This window comes from Labrus bergylta, chromosome 22 (genome assembly GCF_963930695.1).
Source record: "Labrus bergylta chromosome 22, fLabBer1.1, whole genome shotgun sequence".
Taxonomy (NCBI): domain Eukaryota; kingdom Metazoa; phylum Chordata; class Actinopteri; order Labriformes; family Labridae; genus Labrus; species Labrus bergylta.
Genome location: NC_089216.1, coordinates 1,354,292 through 1,367,523, shown reverse-complemented (window position 1 = coordinate 1,367,523; position 13,232 = coordinate 1,354,292). Strand labels below are relative to the sequence as shown.

Here is a 13,232-nt window from a genome sequence, read left to right as displayed (position 1 = left end):
TGACTCCGTCTGAGGTAAGAAAACATCCTTTAACATAGATTTAATCATGTGTTCAGTTTTATATGGTGTTCTTACCTTCGGTAACCTCAGTCGAGCGATGCTTTATGGACACTGGAGCATGAAGGAACACCAACATCTCTGATGTCATTACCATCCAGCCATCAATTCAATTCAATTCAAAAAACTTTATTTGTCCCCTGGGGGCGATTCAGAAGCACACAGAGCAGTGAATTAACAACAGTGCAGGTAGACGAAACATTTTAACCTAAATATAAAGTGTCAATTTAAATACAACTTAAAGCTTAAACTTAAAATACAAAATATAAAAAGAGGAGATATAAGTGGACAGTGATCGGACTAACAGATGTAAACAGAGCTGTAAAGTAAACGATAAATATATATACACAGAGCTATGTGCAAGAAGGCAAATACTAAATGATAAGTTATGGTGCATGGTGAATAGTGGAACTCATCGTCTTCTACTTCTCATGGAGCTGAGTCGCAGTAACCGCAGACGACTCAGACGTCGCTGTTGCCAGCTTCTCCTCCCCGGGGATCCCCGGGACGTTCCCAGACCGGATGGGTTACATAATCCCTCCCGGGGTGCTACCCAGAGGTCTCCCTCAGGGAATCAGGGAGAGAGAGAGAGAGAGTGAGAACGACATGCAGAAAAAAAGAGTCACAAGTCAGACATGGGACCCGGGACGCTCGCTTAAAAGGACTAAAGCGTCCGTACATCGAGCGCCACCTAACTGCTCGGCTAGTGGCATCTCTATTTTACAACCTTTTGGTGTCAGACTTTCACAATGCCGACATTTCTCTCATGTTTGACGATGAAAACAAGTCAGAGTTTGTCCAGCAGGTGACTTCATCTGCCCAATAAAACAAACTCTTCTCTGAATCAGTAGTTAGGTGTTCGAGACCCTAACCGTTCTTGCCACACTATTTGACAATGTGAAGATGTCGGTCAACAGGGCCGATATCGGCTGATACCGATGTTGAACCCCCTGATCATAATTATTATTTTAAATGTTCCTCTTCTTCTTCTTCTTCTTTCCTCCTCTCTACGCTGTAATCTGAGCAGAGGAAAGGTCAAAGGTCAGGAGGAATTTGTCACAACAACAAGTGTGTGTGTTGCTTCTGAATCTTTAATAACAAGCGGCTCTGGTTGAGGGATTTATCGATGTGTGTGTGTGTGTGTGTGTGTGTGTGTGTGTGTGTGTGTGTGTGTGAATGATTAAGAACTTATTGAAGAAATTGATTTATTATTGATAAGATTATGAAAGCCAATAATGACTGAATTGCTGAATTATTGATGAGAGCAGATAATGCAGCTGCTGAAGTTCCAAAACACTATTATGAGATTATGTAAGTCTGAGATGCGAATACTCCATCCCTCGTTCTTCATCCTTAACAGATCCTTAAAGGTCCAATCAGTGAGATGTGTAGAGAGTGAGATGATAAAGGTATCTTACTCTCTGATCATTAAGGAAACATGCTATGTTGAAGTGCTGGCTTCTCTGACAACAATGCAGCAGCCAGTATGTCCTCCTTCTAACTTTAGATTCTGCTCCTGAATGCTCTGGATTTGTTTGGACCAGAGAAGGTAGGCGCTTTTAAGACACCCCCCCCCCCCACACGGCCGTTTTGGACGTCCCTCGGTTTGTCAGATATGAGAGCAGTTATCAGGTCAACAGGTGTTGCAGTGATGGAAGCGGTCAAGAGAAGTGGTTCAGATAGAAGTGATTGTACCCGACCTAAAAAGCCTCTGCATGTTTCTAATAAGCTCCACGAGCAGAAACGTGCTCAAACTAGGATCAATATTGGAGATGCTTTTGAAAAATGGAGAGAGGTTAGAACACAGAAAGGTTTACAGACCCATGCAGAGCTGGATAAACACTGAAGCTTCAGAGTCCACCACATGGTGACCTGAGTGAGCATCCACTCTACAGAGGAGAGGGAGACAGCTCTCTATAATGTTTAGAATTTAGACTGCAGTACCCATTTTAACCACTAGGTGTCAGAGTTACATACTGCTCCTTTAAAGAAATAGTCATTGTTTGAATATTTAACCGACGTGTAGTTTTCCTCGCTCCTCTAGATGTCGTGGCGTTCATCTTTCCGCTGCTCGAAGTTTCGCCACGTTTTCGGGAAGCCGTCCACCAAGGAGCACAGCTACGACGGGGTGCCAATCACACGCAGCGTCCATGACAACCACTACTGCTCGGCCAATCCCTGCTTCATAGCAGTGGTGACAGAGTGTGCAGGGGGCGGGTCCTTTTTAGTCCTGCCAATCCATCATGTATGTATTCATGTATAGTTTATCCTGGAGACGGATTTAAGTTGGTGTGACCTTTAAACTTTCAGTCTTTGAATCTCCCTGTCAGACAGGCAGGGTGGACCCTCAGCATCCCCGGGTGTGCGGCCACAGTGGGAGGGTCCTGGATGTCAAGTGGAACCCGTTCGATGATCACTGCATCGCCTCGTGCTCGGAGGACTGCACTGTAAGCCGCGTCGTCCTTGTCACATTGTTTTGAAGAGAGGTCTTATGAGTGCAGCACCAAGATGTCGGACTGTGTGTGTACACAGGTGAAGATCTGGGACGTCTCAGTCTGTGGCGTCCAACAGAACCTCACTAAGGCCAGGAAGACTCTGATTGGCCACTCGAGGAGGGTGGGGCTTATTGAGTGGCATCCAACAGCTGAAAACCTGCTGCTTAGCTCCGCCTACGACTACAAGGTGAGGAACCTCATTGGTCTGTGGGGCACTTAGATTCACTTATAACTTGATGAGTTAAATCCATTACCCTCCTGTAGTCCGAGTGCATTTTTTTATGTTTAAAGACGCATTTTTTTGTGGATAATTTTGGCTGTGTTGATGCATATGGCATAGATTTTGCCACATGTGTGTATTTTGGGGTGACTTTTAAAATGTCATGAAAATGTATTTCTCAACTCTTTAATACAGTATGTTAAAAAAATAATCACACCTCCTTTGTCATTTTTTGTGCCATTGACTCCCATTAAAACAACATTTTTTGAATACTCTGCCATTGTGATATGAAATTATTTTTATATAAATCTTTTCAAATCCATGATAGTGAGGGACTGGAATTTTAGTTTTACTGTTTTACCAACATAGTATCCAAAACAAAAGCCTGCTAGTATGTCTTTGTTTACATCGGTGATATTGCAGGGAAACAGGGCCAAAGGTGTTTATTATACACAACACAACTTCAGAAGGTCAACACTTTTTTATTCTTATTTTTTATATTCAGGTCTAATTACAGATTTTTTTTCCTCAACTGTTTGTAGGTTCTTTAAATGTCACATATATTTTTATCCCTGCACGGGTTATGTACATTTCTTGTATAAGTCTATTTTTAATTGCACAGTTTAAGTTTGATTTATCTAGGGGTATAAATCTTTTTTTCAGGTTATTATATATGTATGGGGGGGGGGGGGGGGGGGGGTCGGTTTTGTGGTTTAATTTGTAATAAATGTTTCATGTCATGTACGTATTTGTAACCTGCTACTGGATGCTTTGAATTTCAATAAAGTATCTATCTATCTATCGATCTCTAAACATTACACAGAATGTAAGGTGTTTGGTAGATTATTTCTTTGTTGTAACAATGCTTCTTGTCAATCAATCTTATACCGTTGGAAAGCCTGTTTATTTCCCTTTTAAATGGTGCCACATTTGTAAGGAATATGCATTTGTGGGATGAGCAGCAGAGCTGAGTATGTGGGTTGCTCTCATGAAAAATGTGCCAAATCTTCTCTGCCAATGCCAGAAAGCGTATTCTGCTGTTGACTCCTGTTTGGTGTCTTTTAGTGGATTGGATGATTGAACACACAATTAATATTTGCTATGTATGGTGAGGGTTAAGAAAATAATCTTTCACTGTTCCAACCATTAGATAAATAAGGAACACTCACCAAGCTAAACACCGTTTGTCTCTCTGTTTGCCAAAGGTGCTCCTCTGGGATGTGTCCCAGGTCGGGGCAGTTCTCAGGTACCCAGTCCGGGTGGTTCTGATGCCTGTCTTCCACCGCTACCCAGCTGAAGCGCTACTGCTGTCCGTCAGCTTCAACACGGACGGCAGCCGACTGGCAGTCGCCTCCAAAGACAGACGGGTTCGAGTCCTGGACCCACGAACGGGAAAGATCCTACAGGTGGGTTTTGAAAGACTCCTTTTGTCTTGATTGTTTGTAGAAAATGAAAAAATGACAAACCCTAAGTACGTCTGTCCTTTCAGGTGTCCAGCAGTAAGTTCCACAGGGCGAGTAAGGTGTTATACATCGGAGGGTTTAAAATGCTTCTGTCCACCGGCAGCTCGCCCTGGAACCACAGACAAGTCGTCCTCTGGGATCCTGTAAGACACTAAACACTCATTTATCAAAGTGATTTTTTCCTTTGAATCGTACAGTTTACTTAGATTAGATTAAATTTAGTCTGTGCTTCTCTCTCGCTCCATGCCTGATTGTTCTGAAGGACGATTTATCGGAGCCTTTGTATGAAGAAGAGTTGGATGGATCTGCAGGAGTCCTTTTCCCATTCTACGACCCAGACACACACATGCTCTACTTGGCGGGAAAGGTCATACAACCTGTGTGCGCACCACGTCTACCCATACATCTCTGCACTTCTGATGCGTTTCATGCCTGAGAAAAGCTTACTGTGAAAGTTCAATCCTGAGACACTATGTACTCTTAAACACCGGCTTCAGTTAAAGACACAACCAACACTTGATGGTTCATCTGTGGTGTGATGCATTTGTGTGTTTTAGGGTGATGGAAACATTCGGAACTACGAGTTGAGCAATGAGAAACCCTACATCAGCTTTTTAACAGAATACAGATCTCAGCTGCCACAGAAAGGACTCGGTGAGATCAACACACCATTTTAAAAAATTAATGCCAGTAACTACCTGTAGAAATTATTAATTTAGACGAAGACCAACTCAACTCAGGTTAAAATACTTCAGATAAAGACCAAATAAGCTAGCTCCACCAATAATCATTTCAGAAGAAAATATTTGTAGCTAGCTGCACAATGTAGGGAAAATATCAACCAAGCTAGCTTTGTTTTTTTTATGTTGTAGTAAGACCAATTAGGTTAGCGTTGCTACAACTTGTAAAAGATTAAGAACAAGTAAGAAAACTGTACCAGTATTTATTCAAGCTAAAGACAAACAAGCTAACTGTAACAATAGCTTTTGTGGAAAGATACCAACAAAGGTCTCCTTACCAATATTAATGAAAGACTAATTAAGCTAGCTGTAATACTTTCTTTAACATAAACAGACTAAACCAAGATTTAAGCTAGCTTAAAAACTTTGACAAGTAACCAACTTTAGCTAGCTGGATCAATACCTATTTGGACAGCAGTATCTCAGATAAGCTAGCTGTACCAAGAGGTACTAAAGAAAGGAACATCTTCATGAAGCTTTGTGTCCTACTTGGTATTTTTAAATTAATTCATAAATTCCAAATGTCCTCTGACTCCTGACCAGGGGTGATGGCAAAGCGTGGCCTGGATGTGAGCGCCTGTGAGGTTTTTAGATTTTACCGTCTGATCGCCATTAAAGGCCTGGTGGAGCCACTGTCAATGATCGTACCCCGAAAAGAGGTAAGCTCATGATCATGTTCACCTTACTTTTTAAAGACAAGACAGAACAGACGTAAAGGTCTGAAGGTCAAGTTAAAGGGCTTTTCTTTGGTCCTTCCAGTCAGGTATTTTCCAAGAGGATCTGTACCCGATGACCGTCGGTAACCAGGCAGCGATGACGGCACAGGAGTGGCTGATGGGAATCAACAGAGGTCAGTATAACATGAGTGCCTTTGCAGATACATTAGAGATACATAAGATTACACCAGTGTCTCCTTCAGGCCCGGTGCTGATGTCCCTGAGGCCTGAGACCCGAGTAGCCAACCCTTACCCAGAAACCGCTGCAGAGAAGGGGGTAGTGAGGCAGCTGAGGTTCCAAATGGGTCCTGCTGAAGGTTCAGCGTCCGGGGCCGACCTGGACTTCATGGAAGAGGTGACACAACTACACAACGTACCAATCACTGCCCATTACTCGATACATCGGGCTTTAAGGAGTACAGAAAGTTAGGCTACTTCTGATTGTACCACCTTTTAAGAGAACACTTGGTTCATGGGATCTTTGATGAAGTCCCGGTTTTACCCTGCAAGCGCCTGCTCCTCAGACAGTCCAGTTAACTGAGCTGGATATTCGGCTTGTTCACTTTAATCTGAAATGTGTGAAATCAAATATCTATTAACACTTCCTGTTGAGTCAGTAAATTGGGTACTGATATTTTCTAAGCCTTCTAAACTTCTCGCTACATTGCTGTCGTATTAACCAGCTGATCTTCTCTCTTGAGGCCTTCTTTGAGGAGCAGCTGGCCTACCAGGACGCCAAGTACCCCAGGGAGGGGAGCGATCTGTCCGGGTGGCAGCCAGACGAGACCCAAATCCCCCTCTGGACGTACTGCTGCACCCCACACTGCTGCGAGCCCGCGGAAGGACCTCCACCGACAACCGAAAGCGAGGTGAGGCGTGAATTAATTGGCAATGAAACATGAGATGACTGTGCTAGAAAATATTACACCAATAGCCTGCTCTTTTACTCCAGCTCCTGCAGGCGTTTTACAGACAGCAAGACGAGATCCGAGGCCTTCGAGAAGAACTAAATCACAAAGATGTGAGTATTTCAAACGCCATCACACAGACACTCAAAGGGCTGTCAGTCAGTGTTCATTAGCGGCTAAAACAGAAGCTGTTTATACTTTTAACAGGAAATTGTTTTGAACTGTAGTTTAGTACCTCATGGTACAGCTAGTTTATCCGAGATACTAGCGAAGGTAAACTTTTTTTCCAGCTAGCTAAAGTTGGTTACTTGTCACAGTTTTTAAGCTAGCTTAAAAAAATATTTTTTAATAAATAAAAGAACTGGCTTTATTAGTCTGTTTATGTTGAAGAAAGTATTACAGCTAGCTTAATTAGTCTTATATTAGTATTGGTAAGAATACCTTTGTTTGCCCTAATACATCACCCTTTTAAAACTCTAACCTGACTTGTGAATTCCTTTCTAAGACCTAAAGACCAACAAATACCTTTAAAGCCAGACATGGAGTTGATCCTTTTTTAGGATTTCATGTGGAACTCAACATCCTTGACTCCATTTGTACTACGTTTAAAAGCTCTTCTACCTTCCTTGAAAGATGCCTTTTTATTATGGGTGCCTTATGTGGGCGGGGCTTGATTCAAGGGTTGTCTCAACCATTCATACACTGCACCTTTTGTTTCTTATTTTTTATTTTACATTTTTAAATTCAATTTTATATATTGTAATATCTTCTTATTCTGTATTATTTAAGTTGTTGCTAGTTCTGCTTTATTTCCTTGTTAATTGTTTAGCACCAATACACCAATGTGTATATGTACTCAGCAATAAACCCAGATTCTGGTCCTGAAGTGGTAGTCTCCAGTATTGTAAAATGAAGCCAATGCAAAAGTGAAAAATCCTGCAGTTCCTTGAGTGTCCACTAGAGGATGGCTGCAGAAGAATAAGAAGTCATATACACACCCATTCTAAAAGGCCCGTTTTTACAGAGACCATGACAATTACTTAAATGACTTTCACTCCGGGGTTTCTCCACAATGGAGGCTGTCCATGTTAGCCCGTGTCCTCCAAGCGGTCCGGTTCAGTTCGGTACCCATTTATTGGCATTTCCATTGTCGAAAGTTGGGAATGGTACCAAAATACTGTAAATACTTTTAAAACATTTTATAACCTTATGTATAAAAAATCTGATCAAAGACTCGAGCTGGATCTGCAGGACTCCAGTACAGTGACTGTCTCTGTTTCTCAGGTGAGAATCTCTCAACTGGAGGTGGAGATCAAAAACACGAGAAACAACCTGAGGGCTAACTTCTGATTGGACGCGGCCTTCATATCGCTGCTTTCACACCGGACCCATCTGACCAACCAGAGTGTTTCCCAACAATTAAAAAAACGCATGTGACGTCTTGACAAGTTTCTCCTTTGGTACCGAAATAGGAAAAAATAACGAGGTGGACAAAAAGTTGAGATTTGAGACGGCAGGAGCAAAATGTTAAGATTTTATTTACAAAGTCCTTTTTGTGTGTTTTTTTTGTTTGTTTTTTTCCTTTAACTTACAGAAAAGTAAAAAAAAAAAAAAAGGTAAAAGAAAACACAACTAGTCAGTGTAAGAGTGACGGATCAGCTGGATCTCTCTAACGAGCGAGAGAGAGGGGGGGACAAGAGAGAGGGCGAAGGGGGGAGAGAGAGGGAGAGAGAGGGAGAGAGAGAGAGGGCGAGAGAGAGAGACCCCAGACAACCATACAAAATCAAACAAAAACAAATTTCTCTGAAAAAATATTTCTTTTAAAAAGCTCTGTTGGCAAAAAAGAGAGAGAGAACACAGTTTGCCCTGAGCGTGCTCGGCCTCGAGGGGAGGGGGAGGGGGGGACATTAAGGGAGGGGGTGTTTTGAGGGATGGCTGTTCACAAAGTTCAACTGTCCACTGATGACATCAGTCTTTCAGGAGCACGGTGATGACATCATAGCTGCTGGTTCAGTCCCAGAGTGATGATGTCATACAGAGAAGGGGGGGGGGGGGCGTTTGGTTTCCAACGTGCCCTCTCCTCCCATCAGCCCTCGCTTCGTCTCCGTCCGCGACGGGAATAATTCATATCTAAAGATTTGATCGTGTTCACTAAATAATAAGTCACACTCAAACGCATCCTGATGGGAAAATGAAATATTTTCAAAATAAAAGCATCTTAAAGGGATTTCATGTGACCACCTGGCGTTTTATTTTTGAGGCAGAAAAGCGCTGGCTGAGCATCCTGTCTCTATGACAACGGTCTGTTGAGGACAGCGGCCGTATGAACGACACCGTCCTGTCTTTTACTTCATGTTTTATATTCGAGGTCGTTTTTCTTTCCTTCACTACGAGAATCAAACGGAGGAAAGACCCGACCATCTGCTCAGCAGCGACGTCTGAGAAGTTGAATGATTTTCAGCGCGGAGCGGCCGCACCACAAAGGCGGAGCACTCCAGAGAAAAAAGGACTCTGGGCGTTTCTCGCCAAGTCGTCCACGTGGCGAGAAAAACACCACGTCAACGACGGCGTTTCAATCTTTAACCTCATGTTTTTATTTGCTCCTTTACAGAAACAAAGACGAAACGCGACATCTTCAGAGCCGACGTTTCCAAATCAAACCCAAGAACGAAAACAGTAACATTTTTTTTTTTTTTTTAATCTCGACATAACGCTTCTGCTTTGTGGTTATAAATAAAACGGTTCCTCTTTATGGCGCTCTAAACGTCACGTTTTGTTCGGGATCGTCTGATCAGCTGTTTAATGTTCAGGACGCTTCACGTGTAAACATTAAAACGTGTTTCTATGAGTAGGTGGAAGTTTTGGTCGGGACGAGTTTGAGAGGAGCTGACGAGGGCGCAGAAGGAGGAGTCCAGCTTTAGAATCAGTGAGGGGGGGGTCGGAGAAGGAGGGCGAGCTGTTGGTGGGGGATGGGTGGAGGTCACGTAGGGGGGGATGGGGGGGTCGAGAGGTCGAAGGAGGTTTTCAGGGTCTCTGAGGGTTTTTAGTCGTCGTCTTCATCGTCCTCGTCTTCAGGGTCCCTCTTCCTCTTCTCGCCTTTGGTCGGTGACGAGTCCTCGTCTGCGGGAGAACAACGGAGGGTTGTCAACAAACAAACAAAGCATCGGTAACAAGACATCAAAAAATGTTTACATTTAAAACTGGAGGTTAAAGTTCCACGTATCAAAACATCTTTTTAAAAGCCAACGAGGATGACCAACAAACTGTCACTGACCATCATCGTCCTCGTCATCATCGTCCTCGTCATCGTCCTCGCTGTCCACGTCTCCGTTCACCTCGCCCTCCTGCAGACACAAAACGCATTCTGACTAAAATGCTTTCAACATTTAAAAAGATGGAAACAGTCTTCACAGCGTGCGACACGTCCAGGTGTTCTCTTCTTCTACTGCTTCTTTAACCGCTCAAATGAAAAGACCCCAGACTCACCTCGTCGTCACAGCTGTCATCATCATCATCGTCCTCTTCAGCGACCACGTCCTCTTCGTCCTCCTCCTCCTCCTCGTCGAAGTCCTCCGACTCGCCCTCTGAAAAAACGGGAGAAAAAAAGTCATCGATTTAACATTTTAAATTCGAGCGTCATCTACTTCGGTTTCCGGGCTCTTCATCTGGACGCTCACCTTCTTCCTCCTCGTCCTCGACGCCATCTCCCTCCCCGTCAGAATCAGAGGCCTCGCAGTCGTCGATGTCGTAGCCGTCCAGGTAGGTGAGCTGGGGGAGGAGCTTAAAGATGGACTCCCTGTAGTCGGCCAGGTTTGTGACCTCGCAGTTGAACAGGTCGAGACTTTTCAGCTGGGGCAACTTTTTCTGCACGCAAGAATAGAGAGATTAAATACAATGATAGGGGGAGGGGGCGGGGTTTAAAGGGGGGCAGGATGTTGGACTGACCAGAGGCTCCAGGGTGCTGATGTCTTTGAACTTGTTCCCGCTGAGGTTGAGGTGCGTTAGACTCACTAGCCGCTCTGCCAAAACCTCCAGACCGCCTGATATCCTGTTATCACTCAACTCCAACTGCAGAGACGACAAAACAGGAATGACCATTTTTATCTACCGTCAAATACAGAACATAAGTCCAACCCGTATATACATCGCGTTCAGCTATTTTCCAACCAACAATGACTTCAGTTCATCTTGAAGTCTCATTTAATCCCCCAGACGGTCTGAGCATGCCCAGTTTGCGCCTCGTACCTTTTTGAGTTTGTCCAGTTTGGGGAAGTCCGAGACGCTGGTCAGTCCGACGTTGATGAGGCTCAGCAGCTCCAGGTTAGAGAACTCGCCTGTGATTCCTTCAATCTTCCCGTCACACGTGCGACAGTTATCCAGAACCAGCTCCTGGACCTGGGGACGGGGGGGTAGAGAGGGACAGAGTCAAGACTCAAGAATTAAGAACCGGATCCAATCTGGACCCGGTTTCAGAGATTTGATGAAGAGCGTGCATTTCATTTTCCTCTCTTTGGATTCTCACACTGAAATGTTAGGACTACAATAACATGCTGAATGTAAGACAGTCTTTTTCTGAGGGTCGGCCCACAATTTATTTAATACATGTGGGGGGGTGGGGGGTTACATGAGGGGTTCCCAAACTTAACCACGCCAAGGACCCCTATGTAGCATTACCCTCTTGAATCCCCCCCGTACATTATAATGTCAAATATAAATGACCCTGGCACCTCTCCAGCTACCAGACCAACTTGCATCAATTGGACTGCACAGGGACTTGAACCAGCGACCCTCAGGTACCCAACCCCTAGTCCAGACAGACTGAGATACTGCCCCCCCCCCCCCCCCCCCCCCCCCTCATTGTTAGAGTAGAATTATCTGCATCTTAATTCTTTTTCATTTACATAATGTTATAAGTTGTGATTTTTATTTTTGTTTCATTCCCCCCCCCCCCCCCCATGTTTCTGGGACCCCCCTAGCATCTCCACCCCCCCCCCCCCCCCCCCCCATGTTTCTGGGACCCCCCCCCCCCCTGTTAGAGATCTAAATAATTACAAATTGGAAACGTAGAAGTCGTTTAGTTTATAATGATTATCATCATCGTGTTAACTGTGTTCTTTTTGGGCCTGTCGGCAGCAGCTTCTGCGACCATCAGAAGGCCGCGGCCCACACTTTGACCCTCCCCGGTCTGCAGGACCCCTGATCCACGTCTGTTTATAAACTCCTGAACACATGTGACGCTGTTAGCATGCGTGCTAACTACTTACTGACCCTCCTTTTACATGTTTCCGTATTGTTATTAAAAACATCTCCGCGAATGAGCGCGGCGGCAACAGGACGATGTTTGTCCGTGGAAGAGGCTTGTTGGGGCGGATACAGACACGCCGAGTAGCCGCTTTAGCAGGTTAGCATATTAGCATGCTGGCTACGCGCCCTTAGCCGGGCTATGACTAATTAGTGGCGCTGCATTGATATCAACAACCTGAATATGAGTCAATTAAATGCCTAAACTTAACGATGAGGACGCGAGAAAGCAGTTTCATTTCTATTTAATAGAGAAAAATCATAATGTCGTTGAGTTTTCTTTGCGTTTACTGAAAAATAACACAAGTACGCATTTCCGGTTTAATGTGAGACACATAAACGCAACACAGTGACGTCGCTAACGGGCGAATCTTAAAATAAAAGACCGTTAAAAATGTATTAAAAGAAGGTCGTCGATGGTTTAGAGTTTAAATCGTTTAACATTTACCACAACAGAGAGATAAGTCGTTTTTATAAGTTAGGAAAACAACGCGGGTCCAGAGATTAGCCGGGCCCGGGGAAACGCGGATACACATTTCATTACATGCAAGTTTTTTTATTTTATTTTTTAAATCAACACGTTACATTTAAAATCTTTCCCCCAAATAATTAAACACAAATAATCTACTGTATTTAAAAAACATTTAAGTTATTTACATGCAGCTTCAGTTTAATGAACGGAGCGGTAAACTTAGACCCCCGGTAACGGAAAAACTAAAAAACTAAATCATTAATTCACTAAAAAAACGTGTTTCACAAAGTAAATGTCGGTTCAGGATTTCACTCTTTCACATTAATTCACATGTTTGCCAACTTTGTGGAGCTGCAGACACCCCGCCATGTGCTCGCCTTCACCGGCCTCTTTACGACAACAAACCGGGACACTTACTTCCGTCGGTGGTCGGTGCCGCAGCTCTAACGAGACCCTCTTCTTCATGTCCATTATTCTCTGGTTTCAGGTTCCGAGTTTCTGCTCTCTGCGATGCGAAACAAATAAACTCTAGTGTTTCTCCTCGAGCCTCTCTGCAGTATCAACACGCTGTTACACACCACCGGGAAGCTGGCCAGAGTGGAGACGTCACGCATCCGGGTGGGACTTTCAAAATAAAACTGTCACAGAAAAAAAAAAAAAACGGAAACGCAACCGATATTTTCTAAAACGTGATGGTAGTTGAATATGAGGGACAAAAAATGACCGAAGTATAAATAAATAAATAAATGTTGGGAGAAATGTATACAATAATGTATAAATAATTAAATAATTAAATAAATGCATAAATAAATATCTAAATGCTGAAAACAATACATCAATGAATAAATAATAAATACACT

The 13,232-nt window shown here is 43.7% G+C and overlaps 2 protein-coding genes across 2 annotated transcripts; one reads left to right on the top strand and one right to left on the bottom strand.

Annotated features, from left to right (window-relative positions):
• The first annotated feature begins 2,101 nt into the window (after positions 1 to 2,101).
• coro2ab (coronin 2Ab) lies at positions 2,102 to 7,949 on the top strand. Its single transcript, XM_065950886.1, has 13 exons — positions 2,102 to 2,302; positions 2,388 to 2,504; positions 2,590 to 2,739; positions 3,978 to 4,178; positions 4,262 to 4,378; positions 4,498 to 4,602; positions 4,793 to 4,889; positions 5,519 to 5,634; positions 5,735 to 5,825; positions 5,895 to 6,046; positions 6,375 to 6,560; positions 6,644 to 6,712; positions 7,884 to 7,949. Exons 1-13 carry the CDS (start codon positions 2,102 to 2,104, stop codon positions 7,947 to 7,949), a joined length of 1,668 nt encoding a protein of 555 aa, XP_065806958.1.
• Positions 7,950 to 8,119: 170 nt separating this feature from the next.
• LOC110002761 (acidic leucine-rich nuclear phosphoprotein 32 family member B) lies at positions 8,120 to 12,972 on the bottom strand. Its single transcript, XM_020658417.3, has 7 exons — positions 12,790 to 12,972; positions 10,845 to 10,994; positions 10,545 to 10,667; positions 10,277 to 10,463; positions 10,086 to 10,183; positions 9,874 to 9,943; positions 8,120 to 9,719 (listed from the first exon to the last, which is right to left on the bottom strand). Exons 1-7 carry the CDS (start codon positions 12,841 to 12,843, stop codon positions 9,643 to 9,645), a joined length of 759 nt encoding a protein of 252 aa, XP_020514073.1. The 5' UTR covers positions 12,844 to 12,972; the 3' UTR covers positions 8,120 to 9,642.
• Positions 12,973 to 13,232: the final 260 nt, after the last annotated feature.